We start from the raw sequence: 23,607 nt of genomic DNA, 5'->3' as shown, positions 1-23,607 counted from the left end.
CTAGCAGATCAATCTCGTGTATATATATATATATATATATATATATATATATATATATATATACAGAAGGGCTATCCTGAGCACCGATCTCCTGAGCACCCGTGAGCACCCCATCCTGACCGTTCATCCGATCGCGCGCTCAAAGCTCAGCCGTCCAAAAATCGCGATTGAACAGTGTTTCTCCTCGGACCTCCGCCGCTTCTCGCCGCCCGTTCATCGCCGTCCGACCACCGTTGGCCGCCGGACCGGACCCGTTGGAACCGCAACTCGCCGGCGGTCCGGCGGTGGCCGGATTTCGGCCGCGATTTTTCCGGAATCCGGCCGGATTTCGGCCGGAATTGGCCAACAGACACTGTTATCCGATTCCGGCCGAAATCGGCCGGATTCCGGCCAAATCACGGCCGGAATCGGACAACAGTGTCTGTTGGCCGATTCCGGCCGAAATCCGGCCGAATCGCGGCCGGATTCCGGCCGAATCGCGGCCGGAGACCGGCCGCGGTCGGCCGGTCTCCGGCCGCGATTCGGCCGGAATCCGCTCGAATTCCGGGCGACAGCGGCGCCAGCCACTGCTGCCATGTTTCGGCCGGAATTTCGGCCGGATTCCGGCCCAATCCGGCCGAAATTCGATGCCGGAATGTGCGCCGTCGAGTTGCGGTTCCAATGGATCCGGTCCGGCTGCCGGCGGTGGTCGGACGGCGATGAACGGGCGGTGAAAGCGAGTGAACGTCGGAGGAGTGCGCACGCGGCGCGTAAGAATCCGGTGCTCAGGATAGACGAACTGTATATATATATATATATATATATATATTTATGGACTTGTGGACTTAACTCATCTAATTCGCAATACAAACATAAAAATTTTAATATTATATATATTTTTTATTTTTTTAGTAAGTCTGTGGGTTAATTCGTCTAATTCGCAACTTGCATTGAATTAGATTAAGTGGAAGATTTTTTAACCATCAAGATGGTGGATTGGTCCGGCCTTATATACTCCGTCATATGATGAATTGACTCATTCCGTCATCAATTGGTTCGTTTGACCACACTACTCATATGACTCTATGCTCCTAACGCCCATTGGTGGATGTGGTTCCATACGACCTATGCTTTTGACAGTCCACAAGCAGATGTGACAATTCATATGGACATCGACAGTATAAAAAGATAGATGATGATGATTGAAAGTAAGCTTTTCTCTACGAGAACTTAAGTTTTCATTTGTGCTATTCCACTTTCCTTCTTCTTAACCCAACATTGATTTGAAATCATCAGAGAGGTCATGTCGGTCACATCGACGATGCCTACTGAGACATGTTGACGTACAGACCCAGGCGCCATTCAAATGCAAGGAAATAAAGTTCTACCAAAGAGAGTGCGATCGTGTAGTATTGATCTGCATCAATTATCTAGTGGAAGTGTATATTGGAATAAAAATTTGTTCACGCTTAATAACTTTATAAATCATTTCAGCAAAAAGATGAAATCCGCCATCCTAGCAATCCCACAAGATCGATCATACGACCATATGTAAAGAAATAAATCAAGAAGTTTAATTGGTCCCGATGGGAGAGGCATTGTTTTGGTTTCGCCGAACAACTCTATAAATCATTTCAGCAAAAGATGGAATCCGCTACCTCAACGATCTCACACGATTGACCCACGACCATTTGTGAAGAGGTAAATCGAGAAGCTGCAGTTGGTCACAATAGGAAAGGGACATTGCTTTTTATCTACTTCAGTTGCCTTAATCAACTCAACTATGTTTCAAGAGCAAAAATTCGATCATTTCTCGATTTATGCGTGTCATCCTTGCGTAACAAGTCTGTCCATGTCGTAACCAATGGACTCAATCTTGGTATCCCAAGAGTAAAAATTTAGATCATTTCTCGATTTATGCATGTCATCCTTACGTAGAGTCATGCTAATCTTCTCTATATTATTCCAATTTTATCATATGTCTCATAAATCATATAAGAGTCTATCATGATGATGCTTCATACCACAGACAATATACTCTTGCTAGTGTGCTAGAAATTATAGACTTGCTGCACTAGTAACACATAAAACTGTTATCGGACAAAATGAACAAATTAAACACATTCAAAAGTAGGCACTTCGATGGCATTCGCCACCTAAGAGCTGCTGAATCAAGATCAAGATGAAGAAATGACTTCTTCTGCCATACAAAACACTCATCACCCAAAAGAAAAGGAACGCTAGATTGCGTAAAGGTCACTTAATTATAAAATTTTATCAACTTGCACACCAGTAGTATTAAAACTTTCTCTAGGATAAAAGGGACGGCAAAACACCTTCAACAACGTACGTTCAATGATCCATCAAAATAACCTTTAATTCTTTCACGTATGCAAAGAGATCAGTCAAAAACATTTCTCTTTTTTTCTTTCTTGCTGGTTCCTTTTGTTACTTCAAGCTGATCGGCAGCCACACGAGTTATAATTGTATCGCACGCAATTCTTTTCTTAACTAATTTGGCCACGAAAACGACTCAAAATCTTTTCTTTTTCTTTTTCTTTTTCAAATCAAATTTTTTAATGGTGCAAATCCAGTGAAACCTTGATCGTCACTTGCACGCTTTGAAAAAAAAGAAAGAAAGATAAAAGTAATCAACGCATGCGTGAAGCTTCTTGGTACATACCGGTAAAGTGTTAGGGGTTTAGTGTGACAGTGAGAGAGCACAACTATTGTTGTTTTGACTATTCCAATTAGAATCTAGAGCTTCAAGTATATTTTTAACATTGCATTTGCTATAATTTACGTCAAAATAATTTGCATTTGCTTTGTAATATTTTGTATGTTTTTGCCTTTCATGTAGCCTAATAGTCTCATAGTAGAACACATGCTAAATTCATTCCTTGTAATCTCCGTTTTGACTTTGTTTGCATCGAGAATATGAGAAGTAAATTCTCTCCTTTTTAAGGTTTAATTTATTCGAAAGTAAATATTCGATAAGTACAAATTTTGCCCATGTTAATTAAATTTGATTCGGTTTGCATGATTCCTTTTCAGAACCATACAAATCAATTTGCCATTGAGCTGACGCACGTGATGATTAAAATATTAGTTAAGTTAGTTAATTTTGTTATATTTAGAAACATTAATATATATAAATGTAAAATAATTTTATAGCCTCTATTATAAAATAAAAAATAATCAAGCTAAAAATTAGGGGGCAAGGTGTAAAAAGTCAAGGACGTTTTTATCTAAAAAATGAAAAAAGAGATATGTTTTCACGAATGTTAATAACTAAGGGTGGATTTTGGTAAATTGTCCTAAGTATAAACTAAAGAACGCTAATTCGACCCCTTTGTCGGGAGATTCCGGGGTCCTGGAGAATCCGAGCACAAGGGTCAACGCTGTCTACTGCTGCTCCTGCTGTCCTGCTGGAGCTTTGCTCTACTCGGTGCTCTCCCTAGTAGAGACAGCCTACGACAAGCGTACCAGCAGGAAACGAAGCTGGAGGCGAGCGGCGTCGGAGCGACGGAGTGAAGGATGGGGATTCCGAGTGACGAAGTGGTGATCATTCGGCCGCCGGAGAGGCCGGAAGACCCGAGCTTGATCACCGTTAGTTGCCCTGACAAGACCGGACTCGGATGCGATCTCTGCCGCGTGATTCTCCTCTTCGGGCTGAGCATTGTGCGAGGAGGTGAAATCCCTATCTTCCTCTTTTCGCCCTTCCCTTTTTCTTTTCCGCCGCCATACAAAGACCGGCTTGGGGATCCTGTAGTCTCGGAGGCGGAATATCCTTCCCCTTTCTAGGTCAAAATGCGATTTTTATCATGAACGATGATTCTTTTCAAAAATAAGTGTTGGAAATGGTTCTCTTTGGTTTCCGGTAAGAAACTGAAACGCGAATCGTTTAGATTTCAGCACGGATGGGAGATGGTGCTACGTGCTGTTCTGGGTTGTGGAGAGAGGAAGGAAGGCGACAAGGTGGGATTTGTTGAAGAAGAGACTCGTGGAAGCATGTCCGCAAGCTTCCTCGCTATTGGGGATCGAGATCTACAACTTCATCAGACACCAGGAGAGCGTCACCGAGCAGAAACCGCAAGTCTTTTTGCTCAAGTACTCCTGCTATGATAGGATGGGCCTGTTGCATGGTAAACTTTGCTTCTACTTAGTCTTATCCTGGTTCATGTGTCGGAGCTTCCTGTTCCTGCTTAGTTTATTTAGATCTTTGAAGTTTCTTTAGATCTCATTCCTGTTACTCTGAGCATTTTTTCAGGCACTTTCAGTTCAAATTTTGTTTTCAGTTTTATTGTTCCAGTTTGTGTCTATATTTTTTTCCCCAAGTTTGTTTGTAAAATTGCAGATGTGACAGAGGTGCTATGTGAGCTGGAGCTTACAATTTGGAGGGTGAAGGTTTCGACAACACCAGATGGGAGAGTTTTCGACATGTTCTTAATCACAGATACCAGGTTCCTTTTCTTTTCGATATCTAGCAGTAATGACATGTCGTTTTACAATCCAATTTCCTCTAGCATTCTAATGATCTGTTGCTGATTGTTGTGGCCCCATTAGCTACTGATATTTAAGTTGCAAATTGTACATATATAGTTCATTGAAGCACGAAATCATAGTCGTCAAGTTTATAGTCCATCCTAAGCTATTGAAAAGCTTTGCATCATTTCAGGGAACTTCTCCACACTAGGAATAGGCAGGAAGAAACATGCACTCATCTGAGAGCTGTTTTAGGCGATTCTATGTGCGCTTGTGATATTGATGTGGCAAGTGAAGAAATTGCTGCATGCTTGCAAGCATCAGTCTCTCTTCCTCCTTCTATGACCGAAGATATGCTTACTCAAGAAATCCGAGATGAATCTTATAATTCTGTTCCTAGTTCCTCCCCACTCTCAGTTTCAGTGGACAACTCTCTCAGCCAGGCTCATTCACTTGTTCAAATTCAATGTCATGACCATAAGGGCCTCCTCTATGACATCATGAGAACTCTCAAAGATTACAATATGCAGGTAAGAACCCTAAAAGGAATAGCAGTACTCTTGTAGGTTCTAGGAGACGAAAGCTGCGGTTATGGAAATTATCTATACCATAGTTTTTTGTCATATTGTTTATAGATTAACTGTATGAACTTAAAAAAATAAAAATAAAAAGCTTAGCAACAAATATAAGATATTTTGGTTTGTGATTGCCTGATTGGTCACAAAGAACTGGAGCAAAAATAGCAGAATACTAGAATCTTTTGTCATATGCATTGCTTTTTCAATCAATCACTCTTTATTTGTTGTTAGGATACTGGTGAATCTTTTTTTTTTCAATTCTTAAAATTGATCCATATAGTTCTATTTGTGATAAAGTATGCCATAGAGAAACAATAAAAATTTTGATGGTGAAATTTTGTCATTTTCTTAGTCTCTTATTGTGGAATTTTCTTACCAGATCTCCTACGGGCGGTTCGATGCAGCTGAAAATGGAAACTGCAATATAGATTTGTTTGTGGTTCAAAGTGATGGTAAGAAGATTGTTGATCAAAACAAACTGGATGCTTTGTGTTCTAGCCTGAGAATGGAACTATCCAGTCCTCTGCGTGTAACTATGGTTAGTCGAGGGCCTGATGTAGAACTTTTAGTGGCGAATCCAGTCGAACTATGTGGCAAGGGTCGTCCACTTGTTTTCTATGATATCACACATGCACTCAAAATGCTGGAGATCAGAATTTTTCTGGTATGACTTTAAACTTCCAAATTGTTGAAACATTTTTCTATTTCAGTTATTAAATCCTAAAAGCAAGATTATCTTTACTTTGTCATCTTTTTTTTTTTCACTCTTGCAAAACCAATGCTGGACTCAAAGTTCTTATGCCAATTCCTTAGCTAATTTGTTAGAAGTGTTGGCTAACCACTCATCTAAACCTTCGAGCTATTAGTAAAGGGACAAATTTTTATTCATTTCACTGAAGTCTCCTAACTTCATGATCTCATCAGTTTTTGGTATTTCAGGCAGAGATCAGTAGGCATGTCGTTGGTGATCGGGAGTGGGAAGTTTACAGAGTTCACCTCGGGGATGATCATGAGCTTTGTGCATCGCGGGATAAAATTGTGAAGGGAGTCACTAAAATGTTGATGGGTTGGCACTAACCTGACATGTACTACCTCAACTTTTCCAAGTCTTCTTCTGCAGCTCATATGTACATACACACACACACACATATATACAACTCGATCACTGTACGATGCTCGCTCCACGGCCCTGCCGATGACCTAATTCTACGATGGTGGGAGTATGTATGCAGACACTAAAATGGAAGTAGAACAATCAAACTAGTTTTGACATGTTCACATGATGTTGATGCTCTGTTTTTGGAGTTTTTCTTATTCTCCACTCGTGAGAAATGTCCAAGATCCTGAGTCTATTTTCGATACTCGAACAGGGATACACCAACCGCGCTGTTCGTCACTCACTCGGAGTTACTTAAGTGATACTGCAACTTCACCTTTTGCTTCAACTCAGTGCACATTGGTGCTTGCTTGTCCAGGCAACGTTACAAGCAACACTCACAGCACTCAGATGGCTTTAACAGAAATCAGATTGGGATGCTATTTTTGATCAGCCATTTTAACACAACACTCTGGCACAGACTTGGGAGTCCCTCCAAAATACAAAACAAAATTGCAGGATGAGGCAGTTTCATGCTGCTCTGTCCCCTGTTGAGTTCACCTGATTTTCTTTCCATGCTGCACTGTCCCCTGTTCAGTTGGATCTTTGTTTTAAAGTAAAGCTTGAAGATATAAGAAATTGGCTTGGCAACTAACCTTTGTCATCTTCCATTTGCAGACATTGGCAATTTGGTTTTGATTTTTCACTTTCAATAAGCACATGATTACGCATGCAATTAGGATATGGTTTTAGGTGTCGTAGGCTCATTTTATTATTCTTCTTCGTTGGATCTTCCGTCCCACACTAATCGCCATTTCTTCCCATTAGTTTTCCCGCATCGAGTTCTGTTTTCTATTAATATATTGTTGGCATTTTTTTTGCGTTTAGACTAAAACGTAATTAATTTCATTGTGTATTTTTTTATTTGAAGAATAGAAAATAAATAAATTTTATTTTCTATTGCGAAATTAAAAACCAGCGGAACATTTTTGTTAATAAGCACGTCCATTCGCGGCTGTGCGAGCGCCGGTGGTCATACGTCACGCCACGTGTGACCCATCTCGGATCGTCTCCAATGGGCAGTGCACGCAGGCAATAACTCTCAAGCGACTTTTGTTTGTTGTAACACGTGTCGGGATGATGTTGCAGTGGTTTCTGTTTCCTATCTTATAATTATTAAGAAAATCACGTTAAAATTCTAGCTTCGTTGTTGGTTGTTTGCGTCGCGGAGTTTGAAAGTATCGCTTTTTCCCCCTTTTATCGCCGGTGGAGCTCCGCCGCCGTCTCGCCGAAACGGCACTGGTCGGGGGCATCCGGGGCGGCGATGTTGATGAGGCGGGTGGCGGCGTCGCTGGTGCCTCCGTGGCTTGAGACCCTGCTCTCCACCCACTTCTTCGCTGCTTGCCCTGTCCACCCCGACGCCCCCCGCAGCGAACGCAACATGTTCTGCCTCGACTGTGGCGACTCCGCTTCCTCCTTCTGTTTATACTGCCGCACCGATCTTCACTCCGGCCACAACGTCATCCAGGTCGGCGGACCCCCTGCCTTTGGTTTTATTTTCCCTTTTCGTTTTGTGCAATGTCGGTGCCGATGGTGGGTGTACTGTTGACGGCGGCAGATACGGCGGTCGTCGTACCACGACGTGGTGCGGGTGGCGGAGATCCGAAACGTATTGGACATCCGCGGCGTCCAGACCTACGTCATCAACAGCGCGCAGGTGCTCTTCCTCAACGAGCGTCCGCAGCCGCGCGGCGGCGGGCGGGGCGGCGTCGGCGGCGCCTCCTCTTCCTCCTCCTCCACCCCCTACATATGCGAGATCTGCGCCCGCGCCCTCCTCGATCCCTTCCGCTTCTGCTCCCTCGGCTGCAAGGTTAGTACTACTGCAACTACTACTCCCCTCTTCGATCATCGCGATTGATTCGCGCTTGCGATCCAAGCGATGCAAAATTAATCGACGGCCCGGCCATCGGGAAATAACGAAATGTAGTTGGCGGGGATAAAGCGAAACGGCGACGCGACCTTCGTGCTCACCCCTGACGACGACGAGGAGGCCGAAGGCCGCCGCGAGGAGTCATCGTCGAATGCGGAAGCGGCTGGAGAGAGTAAGCCCAGCCGGAGAGGGAGGCGGGGCAGCGGATCGCGCGAGGAAACAGGACACGAAGACCGTAGCCCTGCTTCCCTTCCGCCACCGCCGGCATTTTCGCGGAGGCGGAAGGGCATCCCCCGGCGCGCCCCCTTCGCCTCCTAATTAGCCTGCTTCCCCTGTAAAATTTACAGGCAAATTACTATTATTATAATACATCAACAATTGAATCTATTTTTATAATGAATATTATAAAACAATTATAAATATGAATTTCCTACTAAATTTTTATGAAATCAATAACTTATTTTATAGAATCTAAATTCATAAAAAACATTATGAGAACTATATTGGTGTTTATATTTTTATTATAAACTGCTTTAAAATCTGAACTTTGTAAAAATTCTATTTTCCATAATAAGTTTATTATAAGATTTCAAATCTGAATTTCATTATATTTTTATGAAATACATCTCTTGTGAATTTATAAAATTTAAATCCATAAAAATATTATGAAAATTATTATTTATGATTATTATAAATTACTGTAAAATCCGAACTTTATTTTTTAAAATGTCAAATTTAATATGTTATTAATTATTATTTGAATTATATATAGTATATATATATTCGTCTTTGTTCCCAAATGTTATTTGGGGTATGGGAAAAGATTACACTAGAGGATTGTAATTAGAAATTGCACTATAACTTGTTTACTCTTTTATCATATCATATTATATCATCAAACTCCCTTCTTACTCATGCATCATCTTTCACCAATAATTGAATATCATCTTGATCTTAAATTAGTCTTGACATGATTGTTATGTCGTTCTTATATATATGTAAGAGTGTTGGTTGTTGCGACATAGATTTATATAATAAGTGTTTGAGGTTTTCATCTCACCAATATGATCATGCCATCGATCTCGATCCATTTGATTTCTTTAGTTTGCTTACTCTATTGCCCATTGCTCACTTAGATTGATCTGTCTTAACTCATTAGAGTCACTCGGTTCTTTATTTACTTATTTAATCTACTCAACCATTTCATTTACGTAAATAATTAGATGTTAAGGTTGCTTAATTTCCTCGTTAGTACTCATCTCACCTTGAGCATCCAATTAGTTGATTGTCTCTTGCACTCGTTAATATGTCGTCGGTTTAAAGTATAAATTGATAAATTTCATATTTCATAAAATAATATAAAATCGTTTAATTTGTTTTATTGAAGAAAGAATAATAAAAATATCGGTTATTATTTTGTGCAGAGGACAGATGCTGACAGATAAGCTCCGCCGACAAGGGCCGGTAAAAATACTCCTCACCTTATTTAATAGATATAGTGGGCAAGCTTTTAGAGAACAATAATTTCCTAGAATTAAAATATAAAAAATGATTATAATAAACAAGGAATATTTATGCAAATGCTATGATGCATAACTCTTTTTCTAGATTCAACGTGTGTATTTGTTACGTTCTAGCGTTACTTAATTAAGATATTTAGTGATGGCCGAGTACGTATTCATGTTATGTTATCTGAAAGTGTCTTTTCGAATTTTCCTTCGGCATGTGCTATCTTAATTTTTTTTTAATATGTTTAATTCTTATATCTTCATCATCATATATTTATATATTCATCTTGATATTTTCAATTTCTACGACTCGATTTTTTATTCATGCATTCATTTTATAGTTTAATATTCAATTTAATAATAATTTGTTAAATGACATAGTTAAAATTATGTAATATCCAAATTATATAAGTTTCAAAATTACAAAATTAAGTACATGATATCCATTTTGCCCCTCTATATTTGTTCACATATTCGCTGAATTGATTGTTATAGTATAGCAATCGATTCCATATGCTTATGTGATCATGATTAGTAACTTTAATTAATTACTATAATATAGCAATTGATTAAAAAAAAATTTAAATCAATTAAAAGTCAGTTATGATCATAAATTCGTGGTTCATCAAATTAATATTTGAGGGCATGAATATATTCAAAAAAATTGCTCAACTATATAGAATATAATTCTACGTCTGAGCTCTCTAGGTCTAACATCTACTTTTGAACGAAATCGACTATAGACCTTAATCATTCAAAAAAAAAAATCTTTAGAAAGAAAACAGTTCAAGGATCTCAATTGTAGTATCATTGTCATATTATTTATAATGAGCTTCTAATATCATTTTTCATGCTCGATTAGTGTTCAAAAAATCATTGCTTTGAATAATGTGTATCATGTTGATATTTGAAGGTATGGATACATTCAAAGTCATTATTCCATATCATTTTGAGATCTCTAGATCCTTCAACTATTTTGGACGAATTTTTCAAAAAATAAAAAAATTTATATTTTTAGAAGCTCAATTGTGGTATCGATCAATGAGCATCATCGTAGTATCATTTATAATGAACTTCCGATATCATTTCTCATGTTCAATTCATGTTCAAAAAAATCATTGCTCTAAATAGTGTGTATCACATTGTATTTGAGGGTATGGATACATTCAAGATCACTATCCGAGTACATAAATCCTTTTTCCATGTCATTCGTCTCTAGATCCGTCAATCATTTTGGACAAAATAGACTAATGAACCTTAGTCATTCAAAAAATTAAAAATATTATATCTTCAGGAAGATGGGAATCCAAGAATCTCAATTGTGGTATCGATCAATGAGTATTATCCGCCGTATCACTTATAATGAGCTTCCAACATCATTTCTAGTGTCCGATTCGTGTTAAAAAAATCAATGCTCTTACTATTGTGTATCATATTGGCATTTGAGGGCATAAAAATATTTCGGAGTACTGCCTGAGCACATAGGTACTTGTTCTATGTCATTCTAAGGTCTTTAGGTCCGTCAATTACTTTTGGACTAAACCGATTGATGAGCCTTTTAGTAATTTAAAAAATTAAGAAACATGGGAATCCAATTATCCCAATTATAATGTTGGACAGTACCCCTAAATGTATATATGCCCTTAAATATAAATATGATATACAGTATTGAGAGCAGTAATTTTTTTAAATACGAATTAGGCATGAGAAATGACATCGGAAGCTTACTAGAAATGATATGACGATGATACTCACTGATCAACACCATAATTGCGATCTTTGGACTCCATTCTTTTTGAAGATATATATTTTTTTAATTTTTTGAATAGCTAAGATCTATTAATCAGTTTTGACGAAAAATTATTGATGGATATAGAGAATTTGGAATAACATGGAACTAGGACCTATGTGCTCTGATAGTTGCTCTTGGGGCATAGTTGAGTTGGTTACGACGGAGCAGGGTTATTGAAGTAGGCAAGAGTCGAATCTCGACGAAGCCGAGGCAATCCGTCCTCCGTTGTAACCAACTATAGCTTCTCAATTTACCTTCTCACATATGGTGGTGGAGTCGACCGTGTGGAGCCGCTGGGTTTGCGGATTCCACTTTTGCTGAAATATGTTCTGATAGTTCTCATGGATGTATTCGTACTTTTAAATATCAATTCATATAAGAATAATGAATTTTTTATCATAAAATTTTTTAAATCAATTTCTAATAAAATATTTTTTAACCTATTGCTATACTATAGCAATCTATTCGACAAGTATGTGAGCGAATGCGGAGGAGCAAAATGGATATCGAATAGGTGATTTGGTAATTTTAAAACTTACATGGATTTTTCCGAATTTTAACTATATGATTTAATAAATTATCGTTTAACATATAATATAATATATTTAATTATCATTTTATAAAATTTATCCTTAAATTATGATCACAAACACCACGTGACACTGTGCTTTTCTATTTCAACCATCCATTTAATTATACTGTAAGTAAGATATTTTTATCAACTTTTCATCTTTTTCAAAAATAAATTTTAAATATTTAAAAATTTTAATTATAGATTATTCATCGTTCTACAACTATTATTCCTAAAATTAAAAATTAAAAATATAAAAGCTTCAAATAAATAATTAAAATAATCTAAAATCAAAAAATATACTTAATTTAAATGTTACTTAATAATTTAGTTAATTTTAAATAATTTTAATTTAATCGGACTTTCTTTGCAACCCTAATTTATCCTTAATGAGAATGAAATACGTCGAGGGAAGGCGCCGTTGCCTGCCGTGCCCGCACCGATACGCTTTACCGACAAAAACACCCTTTCTTCTATGGCAATGCTAGTGTGGGTCCACTCATGTGAGAGCTTTTGTCCAATGGAATCGAGGTAGAAACGTCAACTAAAAGGTGGGCGGAAAGTTGTGCGCGCGGGCTTCACCTGTCAGTTGACTCCCAAAAAGCGGCCCTGTGAATGACGATGAAAACAAACGGCTCGATCTTGTTGTGGTTAAAATGGACGGAGGATCCGATCCCGTTCAGAAGTTTTTATGGGGCCGAATGTCGATGACCCACGAGCTTACTACTGTGGTCTATTTATCTTCTTCGTCGAGTTGTTTCTACAGCAGCAGCAGCAGCAGCAGCAGCAGCAGCAGAGAGATAGAGAATGGCCGAAGAGAAAAAGACGCAGATTTTGGCAGATCCTCCTCCGCCGCCGCCGAGGGAGGAGAAGCCGGACGATACCAAAGCCCTCCTAGTTGTGGAGAGTAAGCGCTGTTCCTTGGATTATCTACTGGATATGTTGTGGATTCTTTTCTCCATGAATAGTTTGCTATCGATATGGCCTGAAGAGGAATTTTTCGGACTTCCATCGACAGGAGAAACTTTGTCCTTTCCTTTTGGCTGTATTTTATTTTGATTTTTCATTTTTTTCATCTATCTTGTTGACATGAAAGCAGGAGATTATTCTGGATAAAACTAATTACATGTACATTAACTGCAAGGTTGGAACCGCCAACCTAGCGGCTCCCCACCTCGGCCCCACAAGTATGAGGGGAGTAAATCACGGTGAATGCGGGACTGATCCGAGGGAATTGGAAACATGGCACAGATTGATGTTATCGCAAATGCAACCATGAGCCCTCGAACCGCACACCTTCAACTGCAAGCATCCGCGCCCTGACCAGCTGACCCCGCCCGTGAGGGAATTGGAAACATTACTCGCGATCTTATGATTGGTTGTGTAAATAGTAAGACGAAGTAGAGTTTCAGGTGTTCAGGCGAAACTACAAACTCTAATATAATTTTTGCGTACAAAGGAGTGATAAAATGGCGATCAACTTGTTGTAGAAACTAAAATACTCTTGATATTGAGGTTGTGGGTTGTATTTTTCAGATCCTCCTGCAGAAGAGAAAAAAAGTGTGCTAAAGTCAATTGATAGAGGTGAGGATCAGGAAATTTTTTTTATCTTTATTTATTTATTTTTGTTTGTTTTCCCTTTTTTGCTGCTGTATATTCTGGAATTTTGATAAGAAACTCCTTGCCTTTGCATGTTCAGATATTGCTTTGGCACAGGTGGAGACTGAAAAGAAATTGTCCATCATCAAGGCATGGGAGGAAGGTGAGAAAGCTAAAGCTGAAAACAAGTAAGATCTTGCTGCTTGTTGTTTGTAAGTTTAAATTTTGTAACTTTCTTGTTTGGCTGATGGTTTCCAAGTTTGCCATTGATCGTCTCAAAGGGTTGTTTCTGATCAAATTCTGCAGACGCATCTATTGTGCTTCAATTGTGAAACTGAAAACACGGATTGTATAATTTTAAGAGTAATAATAATTTGAGGAAATATTATAAGAATAAGGGACCACCTAGGAGTATGTGGCAAGTGACCACTTTGCATATGTCGTTGGCTTCAATCAATATGCAGGACCAATTGGCTTCCGAGCTCATTTTTGGTTGGTCTTATATGCCGACATCAAGTAAACAGAGAAAGTGGCTCATTTGAACCAATTTTGATTGAAGTAAATCGAATAAAAATCCTAATTATCAATTGCCTTCATCCTACTTTGTGATATAGAACTGGGGTATCTAGGTATCATCTCATCTCGAGGGACCTGAGTAGGGGAAAGGCAAGTGGATGGAGATCTTTTTGCTATAACTTTTTCTACCCCTACACATCCATGCATGAGAGAAAACCCCTCCCCATGCATTGGTTCACAACATACATGCTTGTGCAATAATATACACCAACTATTAAGTCTTGAAACTATGGGACTAAAGTCTCATTCACAATGAAGTCTCCTTCTTCCCTTCTACCTCTTTTCCATTCACTTTTTTCTAACAGAATATTAGTCTTTGTAATTATGGAACAGTTGCATCGTTAAGTTTCTTGGTGTGGTAATTGTTGGTATTGTTAAGTATTTTGGTGTGCTAACTTGTTGGTGTTATTTTAAACACCGTGTGGTATGTGTTCAATTATATGCACATTATATAAACGATATGTTCTAGACTCTTTAATATAGTTTGTTATGATCATGTATTTTGCTGAATTATTGAGTAGAGAGCTTGAGGTATATTTGTTATACATATGTTAAACGTTTTTATCAATATAGGTAATCTTTAATTATCTTTTAATCTGAATCACATATTCTCTATGTAGTTGTTTGACCATATACTACTGCCTAAATACAAACCTTGGATGAAATATGTGTTCCTACCACATTTTGAGCAGTCTGGGAATATCCCATTTGATTTTCCAACTTATTTTCTTTTCTTCAGTTACCTATTGGATACTTAGAATTGCAACTCTTGAGAAAACGTAATAGACCTGGAAAGAAGGTCAATTCTCAGAGGAAAATTTGTAGAACTCTTCACAACTGATCATTAAAATGTCAAAATAGATCTCAAAAGAAGTTGTCAGCTATAACGTCATGGGAGAACTCGAAGAAAGCAGATTATGAAGCAGAGCTGAAAAAGATGGAGGTAAATAGCTTCCTGTCCTTGTCATTCAATTGTCCTTACTCTTGTTAGGGTCAGAGACATGAGGATGCTTAAACTGAGAATGCCTAAAAGTGACAAACATGTAAATTTTTATGGCATTAAGTAGGAGCTGCTTGATACAAACTTGAAAAATAAATAAATAAAATAAAAGGTGGAGACATACTAACAACAATAGTATCCAAATTCATTCAAGCTGATAGAATCTTGAACCTTAATTTACTTGTCTAAGTCTTTGTTTAGAAATGCTTGAGTTAAGCGAGGGAAGATCATCTACCTCATTCATAAATTAGTGGCCTTCATGTAGATTTCTAGTTTTCCCGATTACATATTTTATCTGCGGGTTTCTCTGAATGTAGTAAACACATCATTTTGTTCTCACTCTAATAGGCATTTTCTTACTCTTGCAATATTAGGAAACTTAGAATTTATGTAGTTATTGAAAAAAAGGCTTTTGATGCTCAACTGTTTTAGGAACTCTTCATTTTATAATGGATGCGTGTATAATTGCTCCAACACTGTATGGACAGGAAAAATTAGAGAACAAGAAGGCAGAATATGCTGAGAAAATGAAAAACAAAATTGCTATGATCCACAAAGCAGCGGAAGAGAAGAGAGCAACGACTGAAGCTCTGCGCGGTGAAGAGCTATTGAAGGCAGAAGAAAGTGTGGCAAAATATCGTGCCACAGGGCAGATACCAAAGCAAGGTTGTAGCTGCTTCAGCTCATGAGAAATGGAGCTAGCTAGTAACAAGGTGTTATCTTATTCAAGAGATGTTCCTCCTTCATGCATGCTTTCTATCTTATGGTGTGTTATTGAGGACTTCAGCTTGTATCATTGTAAGAAAATGAGAGGTGTTTAATTTACAACTCCAATTCTTCTTGTCTTTGAAATTCTTCAAAAATACTGTATTTTGTGTCTCTGTAATTCTTTATGATATTTATGTTTGGGGACTTTCCAATCATCAGCAGTACGTTCTTTGAGCAAAAGGAACAAAACTAGGCAATGTACAAGATGTGACGAAAGATCAAGTAAATTGTTCAATTCAGCTTCTTTCTTTCTTTCTTTCTTCCTTCCTTCCTATCTTTCTTTGTTGAACCGTGCCCCAAAGCAAGTTATTAGTCGTAGGAATATTTTGGTCTTTAGAAGTTAATTATTCCCTATCTGTTACTTGCACAATTCCTGCAAGCTAAACATAAGAATGGTAACGGAGCATTCTTCTGATTCTAGGAATCAGAACATGAATGCACCAAGAAAAGCTGATCGGCTCATGAACATTCATGAGAAGCTCCTCACCAACAATTGTCATATGGTTTTTATCGATTAAGGCCCTCTTGTGATGATGATTAATTCACAGTGAGTAAACTCAAGTCGATCTCCTGCAGCTAAAAGATTAAGCTTTTGGCATTGGCTCAGTACTGCACCAAGAACCTGAATTCATCTACTATACGTTAGCTTTTGAAAGTGGGTAGCCAGGAAATCCCACTTCATTCATTCAACCTTGTGTGCTTTTTCTTATTTTCATAGCCAAATATGAAGTGAATCATATCAATTTGGACCACTGACCAGTATATATATGTGCAGAAAACCACTAGTCCATATTCTATCAGGACTTGAGTTTTGGTGCCATGATTAAACTGATGCAATGGCAGGCAAGCAGGTGCATCCAGGGGTTCCATCATGCCCTAGGCATAAACTCCACTTCACTCACTTTTTAATCCACCATTACAATTTAATATTCATCCTCCTCAACACTATGATTTAGCTTTGTAAATTTTAATCAAATAAAACCTAATTGTGCCACCACTGGAAACACACTTGGATTAAAAAATAAAAAAAGGAAGATGATGATATATATATATATTGAGCTAGTGAGAATTTCTTCATGTCAACTATGATAACTTACCACTTTTTTCAGACCTCTGTGCTGTGCGTAATCTTGTTGCCTGAAACCAGTTTCATCAGCAAGCATTTTAGGGACTTGAGTTGTTAGGCATTAGCCTTTGATTTAGGAATAAAAGCAGTTTTAGGAAGTCAGTATCTGTAATTAAGCAAACTGGAACCCAGTTTAAATGGATTGATTAGTATTTAAAAAGATCTAATGCTTATCAATATTAAAGTCAACTTAAAGATGGTATTCTTTTGCTTTTTTACTCAAAAAAACAATTGAACCAGCATGATATCATGAACTATAGTGATATGTTTTCATAATGAAAGCTTATCTCTTTAAGTTTCCACTTCACATTAAGTCATTGTTGCAATAATGGAGCTTAATTATGAGTGGGAGGGCGAAAATAACTGAAGAATCAGGTCTCTCTCCCTCTTAGATGATGGCATTTTTATTAAAATAAAACTCCTTTTTCAAGTTAGTCAACCACATCCATCTCTCATCCTAAAGTGTATAATTTTCTTAATTACCTATCGGATAAAATCAAAATATAACTTATACATACTAGAAACTGATCTAGCTAGCTCCAAGATATATCTATCTCATTTGAAAATCGTTTACTAAATTCTAACTTTTGATTATCAGAAAGAAGGTAGAAAATATCAAATATATATTTGATAAGTCCCATTCAGATTGACATCATACTCTTTTTTTTTTCTGTTTGAGAAAAAGAAAAGAAATAATTCAGTGCTGAGTTATAATTAAGAAATTCAAGTTGGAGATATTAAAACCTCAGAAAGTCATAGTTTATAGGGCCATAGTTTATTGACCATGGACATTTTCACCTAAACAAAACTGAAGTCAAAGCTTGAAACTTCCTAACTCTGATTGCTTGAATAAGCATGGCATTTGTTTAGTTTGGTTATTGTTTACTTGTGCCATGCCTTGACTTGTATAAACTTCTCTCTCTTTCTGTTTGTTTGTTTTCCTTCTCTTTAGTTGGAGAGACATGAGTGAATGTCGTCTGTCTATCTCATGCATCATCCAATGTGTGGTAGTGTGTGTATCAGAAGATAGTGGTGGGGAAGATGCTGCTGCTACTTTTTCTCTTTATCTTTGCTTTGTAGAATGTGGCAATTCATTTTGCCGAATTGTAAATTAATTGATGTATCTTTTTTTGGCCTCATCATATATTTAGTCATATAATTCTAATTTTATTTCGAAAATAATGTTAAAGAAGTAAACAAGTTTGACCAAAGACGTAAAAGAGAGAAAGATATTAGTAGCGTGGTGATCATCCTATATATTCACGACCCTCAATCGGTAGAGAAATTCTAGATGATTACATCTATCGATCAAAATGGAATCATATCTAATCTTTATTTTAACCTTCTATGGTCGAATCTTATATAATGGATCATGCCCGTACCACTAATGTCTAATTGTGACCAATCAACATCGTTCATAATGATCATGGATGTTGGCCGATTTGATATTCGGGTGGTAGATTGTCAAAGATCGAATCTTTAAAAGAACAATTTCTCTCTCGAGAAATAAAATCTCTTTCACTTGAAGAGGTCGCTCGGTCACTATAATTTATTCATGTGTGGTTGACATTAAGAGGCACTCGGGGTGATCGTCTTCATCTATTGTCACATGGATGTTGTTCATTTGGCCCTCAGGTTGATGCAATAGTTAGACCTTCCAACATATAATTAGGCATTCAGGGTTCAAGTCTTAGTTGTGATGCACGGCTAGATTTTTCCTCCAATGAGAAGAAGGCTAGAGAATGCAGACCAGAATGGGCATTCGCGAGTGCTTTTTGATTTACCATGGTGGTTTGTAAAAAATTTTCGTGTGGCCAAATGATCATACAAGTGAAATATTTGGATTTACAAATAATTTGTTCATTTCTATCTTTTACCCTCAAATGACTATTAAAATTTGTAAAAAAAAAAAAACGCTAGGCTTCTATATCCACTTGTGCTAAAGTTATAAATATAATAATTTCATTTCAATTAATATTTTCTATTATTTATTAAAATAAATAGATTTGATTTATTATATCTAGATTAATATATATTATTCACAATTATTTGATAAATTTATAATAATAAATAAGTACTAATCTATTCAAATCAACATTATTATTAATAAAAACTTATTTTGAATAAAGGTAGATTTTCCAAATGACCCATATAATTTTTACTCCCTTTTTGAATTTCTCAAATGTTACCTTATATTTTTGTCAAATACAACGAACACTCTAGTTTTAGGAAATTTACAATTTTTATTTTAATTTCTTCATTTATTAAATAATCTAAAAAATAAAAATATATTAAATTTATTTTTAAAAAATAAAGTTAGAAAAGACCCGAGAATCTTAGTACAATAATAAAATTATTAATATATAACTTAAAAATAACTGTATATAATTAATAAATTCTTAAATGAGATTGGATTGTCCTTTAAAATTAGAAAACTTTTCTCTCATTCATCATTATTTCCTTCCTAATATGTGTGATATGATGTATCACTTTTAACAACAAGTATCTTATTTATTAATTTAATTAATGAATAATTTATAATCCTTGGTCATTTACTAACGCCAGGGTTGTATTCCTTATTAATTTTTATATTAAATGTGAAATTGTTTTCAATTCAAAAAAGTCTTTCAATAATCTCATCGTATAAATTAGAATTCAAAGTTATTCTCAACTTGTTGAGAGTTTATTAGCAGTTTAATAATATACAAAGCATTGGCTGCCTTAATTTCGCCGTCCCCCTTCTGACGTTTGACTTTCTTAATGTTGCTCTGGTCAACTGTCTCGCTCTTTCCCAATTTCTTCCAGCCGCTTCAATCTTTCAACTAAATCCTCTTTATTAAATGCCAAAAAAGCACCAAGCTTTCTCTTCCATGGAATTATTTGCGTCGATTAGGCTGTTGATCTTTGCAGTCGCAGCAGCGTTCCAGACGATAACAACGACAGAAAAGGGAAGAGTAGAATTAGTACAAAGAAGAAAAGTCAAAACCAGTTTCTCTATCGCCGAGTCTCCGCGCTCTTGGATCTTCCTCTTTTTCTTCTTCTTCTTCTTCCTTGCCTAGGCTGCTCCGGCGGAGTTGACCTTCTCCGGCCAGATTCCAGTAGGGAGCGAAGGGGGACACGAAATCCTGGATGGGCGGTACCAAAATTGGATTTTGAGCATGAAAAGACTCTCCTTTACTGTCTTCTTCGCCGCGCTTACCTACCCGGGGGCTTTTATGCCGAGTGGAGGCGGCGCGGCGGCGGCGGCGGCGGGCCGATGCTGTTTCTTGTTCTTGCTCTCCTGCGCGATGCTATCCCGCTTGGCGGTCTCGCAGAACCAGACTTGCGAGTCCAGTGATCTCCGCGCGCTGCTGGGATTTGATGACCTCGATCTGGCTAAGCTAGGGTGGAGCCGGAACGTCTCCTCCTCCGATTGCTGCGCCTGGGCCGGAGTGCGCTGCGGAGATACGACCCTCTCCTCCAGGAGGGTCGTTGAATTGGATCTTAGCAACAGGAGCTTGCGCGGCTTCTTGCCTCCTTCCTTGGCCGGGCTAGGTCAACTGAGAAAGCTCGACCTTTCCTCCAATTCCCTGAACGGATCGGTTCCTGCTGCGCTGCTCCAATTGACGCTGCTGGAGTCCCTCAATCTCAGCGCGAATCAGCTCAAGGGAGAGATTCCCTCCAATTTGAGCCTTCCGGCGATCAAGGTGTTCGACATATCTAACAATCTCTTCATCGGCATCCACCCGGTCCTCGTCGGCTCCAGCAACCTCACCTTCTTGAACCTCGCCGGCAACGTGTTCAATGGTCCTATAAACCCAGCTATCTGCAATTCCTCATCCAATTTACAAGTTCTCCGCTTCTCCATGAACAACTTCACCGGCGGCGTTCCGAGTGGTCTCGGTATTTGCAGCTCCCTCACTGAGCTCTCCCTCAGTGAGAATCACCTCAGTGGAGAGCTTCCTGATGATTTGTTCAACATGGCATCCCTGACGCACCTATTTCTTCAAGGAAACGAGTTCGCCGGCAATTTGAGCACAAACATCGGTAATCTCCCAAACCTTGTTGAAGTCGATCTTTCATTTAACAACTTTTCCGGCTCCATCCCCGATATCTTTGGCAGCCTCACGAAGCTAGAATCCTTTAACGCTCAGTCCAACAAATTTGTGGGCAGTTTGCCCCCTTCCTTGTCAAACTTATCTTCCCTTAGGGTTCTCAATCTCAATAAAAACTTCCTTAGTGGCACGATCGACATCAATTGCACTGCAATGAAAAGCTTAACCCTCTTCGATTTTGGTACAAATTCTTTCTCTGGCTCCATCCCCGACAAACTTCCCCAGTGTGCGCAACTCAAGACCATCAATCTTGCCAGAAACAAGCTTATCGGTGAAATTCCGCCGAGCTTTAGTGGCTTCACTTCACTTTCCGACCTGTCTCTCACCGGCAACAACTTCTCCAACATAGCGTCGGCTTTGCAAATCCTTCAGAATTGCCCCAACCTTTCCAGTTTAGTCTTGACAAATAACTTCCGAGATGGTGAAACGATGCCAGTAGACGGAATCCAAGGTTTTGCGAAGATGGAGCTACTTGTGATTGCAAATTGTAATCTTAGAGGCTCTGTCCCTCCATGGTTGGCGAATTTGATCCAACTGAGGGTTCTGGACATCTCCTGGAACCACTTATCTGGTACAATTCCTGCATGGCTCGGAAACCTGGACAACCTCTTTTACTTGGACCTGTCGAATAATTCACTCGCCGGCGAGCTTCCTGAAAGCTTGGGGCAAATGAAGTGCCTGATAGCTGGATGTAAGTCGCTGCAAGCTGCCTCAACGGAGATCTTTCCATTCTATATCAAGAGGAATTCTAGCAACAATGGCTTACAATACAATCAGGTCAGTAGCTTTCCTCCATCAATGATACTGGGTGATAACATGCTCGTTGGGCAAATTTTGCCTGGATTCGGAAACCTTGCAGAGCTCCATGTGCTGGACTTGAGTTGGAACAAACTTTCCGGGAGTATACCAGCGCAGCTTTCAGGCATGACAAGCTTAGAGAGCTTAGATTTGTCACACAATGATCTAACTGGAAGCATACCCAACTCTCTCACCATTCTTAGTTTCTTGTCGAGATTTGATGTCTCATACAACCATTTGGTTGGATCAGTCCCAACCGGAGGCCAGTTCTTGACGTTCCTAAGCTCTGACTTCGAAGGCAACCCCGGTCTCTGCGGTTTTCACCTGTCACCATGCCACCCAAGAGATTCCCAACCATCAAAGGGAGGCGGACACAAGAAAGCTGCGGTGATAGGAATCGCAGCAGGAATCGGAGTCGGGGCGGTATTGCTGGCGGCTGCTGTCTGCTGGATCGTGCTAAGAAATTCAGCAAGACACGAAGACAACGCGAAGGTGGTGGCGCATGCCGATGAAAGCTCAGATGCAGCCGGTTGCAGTCTGGTTATTTTGTTCCATAAAGATAACAAGGAGCTGAGCATCGACGACATACTCAAGTCTACCGACAATTTCAGTCAGGCCTGTATCATCGGTTGCGGAGGATTTGGCCTGGTCTACAAAGCCACTCTGCCCGACGGACGGAAGGTAGCCATCAAGCGGCTTTCCGGCGACTTCTTCCAGATGGAGAGGGAATTCCAAGCTGAGGTCGAAACTCTTTCCAGAGCACAGCATCAGAACCTTGTTTTGCTGCAAGGATACTGCAAATACGGGAGCGATAGATTGCTGATCTACTCGTACATGGAGAACGGGAGCTTGGATTACTGGCTCCACGAGAAGATCGAAGGAGGCTCGATGTTGGACTGGGGAAGAAGGCTGCAGATTGCCCAAGGAGCAGCAAAAGGGTTGGCCTATCTGCATCAGTCCTGCGATCCACACATACTTCACCGTGATATCAAGTCGAGTAACATTCTTCTCGATGAGGATTTCGAAGCACATTTGGCGGACTTGGGTCTAGCTAGGCTTATTTTACCTCATCAGACTCATGTCACGACTGATCTGGTCGGAACTCTGGGCTACATCCCTCCTGAGTATGCCCAATCTCCGGTTGCTACTTTTAAGGGTGATGTCTACAGCTTCGGAGTCGTGCTTCTCGAGCTACTCACCGGTCGGAGGCCGGTAGACATGTGCCGGCCATTCCGCAGCAGGGACATGGTGCCCTGGGTGCTCCAGATGAAGAAGGACAAAAGGGAAGCTGAAGTTTTCGATTCATGTTTACACATCAGGGATGACAAGGTTCATATGTTGAAGATGCTGGAAATTGCATGCCTTTGTGTGAGTGACTCGCCTAAACTTAGACCATCAACCCATGAATTACTGGCATGGCTTGAAGACATCCCTCTCAACGATAAAGTCGATAAGGTAACTCAATGCTGATGATAGAGAAACAGAAGACTCTTTGTTCACCTGAGCTCCAGAGCAATACACACAGGTCTTCAATGCTTGGTGGTTCTTTTGTTTTCTTTCTTTTACATGAGAAGAAGGTTGCTGTAAGTAACAGGACAAGTATGTAAAAGTTGCAGTCTTTAAACTATTCATCTCAGTCTGTAACTATTTCTGCTTTTCTCTAATAGATATGCTTAGAAACTTCCTTCTTTTGATTGTCTCAGACTC

At 39.0% G+C, this 23,607-nt stretch overlaps 4 protein-coding genes and 1 pseudogene across 5 annotated transcripts; 4 read left to right on the top strand and 1 right to left on the bottom strand.

The window, feature by feature from the left end:
• Positions 1 to 1,871: 1,871 nt before the first annotated feature.
• LOC141834230 (U6 spliceosomal RNA) lies at positions 1,872 to 1,982 on the bottom strand (annotated as a pseudogene).
• A 1,442-nt stretch (positions 1,983 to 3,424) lies between these two features.
• LOC141833544 (ACT domain-containing protein ACR10-like) lies at positions 3,425 to 6,563 on the top strand. 2 transcript variants are annotated; one of them, XM_074721021.1, is made up of 7 exons: positions 3,425 to 3,670; positions 3,888 to 4,124; positions 4,337 to 4,442; positions 4,658 to 4,994; positions 5,422 to 5,706; positions 5,982 to 6,127; positions 6,413 to 6,563. In XM_074721021.1, the coding sequence occupies exons 1-6, from the start codon at positions 3,517 to 3,519 to the stop codon at positions 6,117 to 6,119; spliced, it is 1,257 nt and encodes a 418-aa protein (XP_074577122.1). In that variant the 5' UTR covers positions 3,425 to 3,516; the 3' UTR covers positions 6,120 to 6,127; positions 6,413 to 6,563. The 2 variants fall into 2 exon arrangements, with proteins under 2 accessions (XP_074577122.1, XP_074577121.1); XM_074721020.1 differs by having other exon boundaries at positions 5,982 to 6,563.
• Positions 6,564 to 7,462: 899 nt separating this feature from the next.
• LOC141833507 (protein RGF1 INDUCIBLE TRANSCRIPTION FACTOR 1-like) lies at positions 7,463 to 8,395 on the top strand. The gene is made up of 3 exons (XM_074720969.1): positions 7,463 to 7,666; positions 7,757 to 8,008; positions 8,126 to 8,395. Exons 1-3 carry the CDS (start codon positions 7,463 to 7,465, stop codon positions 8,384 to 8,386), a joined length of 717 nt encoding a protein of 238 aa, XP_074577070.1. The 3' UTR covers positions 8,387 to 8,395.
• Positions 8,396 to 12,741: 4,346 nt separating this feature from the next.
• LOC141833658 (remorin-like) lies at positions 12,742 to 16,018 on the top strand. The gene is made up of 5 exons (XM_074721140.1): positions 12,742 to 12,846; positions 13,476 to 13,523; positions 13,639 to 13,726; positions 14,976 to 15,057; positions 15,603 to 16,018. Exons 1-5 carry the CDS (start codon positions 12,747 to 12,749, stop codon positions 15,801 to 15,803), a joined length of 519 nt encoding a protein of 172 aa, XP_074577241.1. The 5' UTR covers positions 12,742 to 12,746; the 3' UTR covers positions 15,804 to 16,018.
• Positions 16,019 to 19,910: 3,892 nt separating this feature from the next.
• On the top strand, positions 19,911 to 23,568 carry LOC141833503 (phytosulfokine receptor 1-like). The gene has a single exon (XM_074720966.1). The coding sequence runs from the start codon at positions 20,167 to 20,169 to the stop codon at positions 23,368 to 23,370; it is 3,204 nt and encodes a 1,067-aa protein (XP_074577067.1). The 5' UTR covers positions 19,911 to 20,166; the 3' UTR covers positions 23,371 to 23,568.
• Positions 23,569 to 23,607: the final 39 nt, after the last annotated feature.

This window comes from Curcuma longa, chromosome 8, assembly GCF_044706935.1.
Source record: "Curcuma longa cultivar G26 ecotype Majalengka, Jawa Barat chromosome 8, ITB_CL_G26_1.1, whole genome shotgun sequence".
NCBI lineage: Eukaryota > Viridiplantae > Streptophyta > Magnoliopsida > Zingiberales > Zingiberaceae > Curcuma > Curcuma longa.
The sequence above is the reverse complement of the archived record's forward strand: the minus strand, read 5'-3'. Positions and strand labels throughout refer to the sequence as shown.

What these genes read in the sequence shown, in the direction of transcription:
- LOC141833544 (XM_074721021.1), top strand. Translation starts at nt 3,517, where the DNA reads ATGGGGATTCCGAGTGACGAAGTGGTGATCATTCGGCCGCCGGAGAGG. An exon ending in TAGGATGGGCCTGTTGCATG is followed by an intron (nt 4,125 to 4,336) that starts GTAAACTTTGCT and finishes GTAAAATTGCAG; the next exon opens with ATGTGACAGAGGTGCTATGT. An exon ending in TCAAAGATTACAATATGCAG is followed by an intron (nt 4,995 to 5,421) that starts GTAAGAACCCTA and finishes TTTTCTTACCAG; the next exon opens with ATCTCCTACGGGCGGTTCGA.
- LOC141833507 (XM_074720969.1), top strand. Translation starts at nt 7,463, where the DNA reads ATGTTGATGAGGCGGGTGGCGGCGTCGCTGGTGCCTCCGTGGCTTGAG. An exon ending in CCGGCCACAACGTCATCCAG is followed by an intron (nt 7,667 to 7,756) that starts GTCGGCGGACCC and finishes TGACGGCGGCAG; the next exon opens with ATACGGCGGTCGTCGTACCA. An exon ending in TCTGCTCCCTCGGCTGCAAG is followed by an intron (nt 8,009 to 8,125) that starts GTTAGTACTACT and finishes AACGAAATGTAG; the next exon opens with TTGGCGGGGATAAAGCGAAA.
- LOC141833658 (XM_074721140.1), top strand. Translation starts at nt 12,747, where the DNA reads ATGGCCGAAGAGAAAAAGACGCAGATTTTGGCAGATCCTCCTCCGCCG. An exon ending in AGCCCTCCTAGTTGTGGAGA is followed by an intron (nt 12,847 to 13,475) that starts GTAAGCGCTGTT and finishes TGTATTTTTCAG; the next exon opens with ATCCTCCTGCAGAAGAGAAA. An exon ending in CAGAGCTGAAAAAGATGGAG is followed by an intron (nt 15,058 to 15,602) that starts GTAAATAGCTTC and finishes CTGTATGGACAG; the next exon opens with GAAAAATTAGAGAACAAGAA.
- LOC141833503 (XM_074720966.1), top strand. Translation starts at nt 20,167, where the DNA reads ATGAAAAGACTCTCCTTTACTGTCTTCTTCGCCGCGCTTACCTACCCG.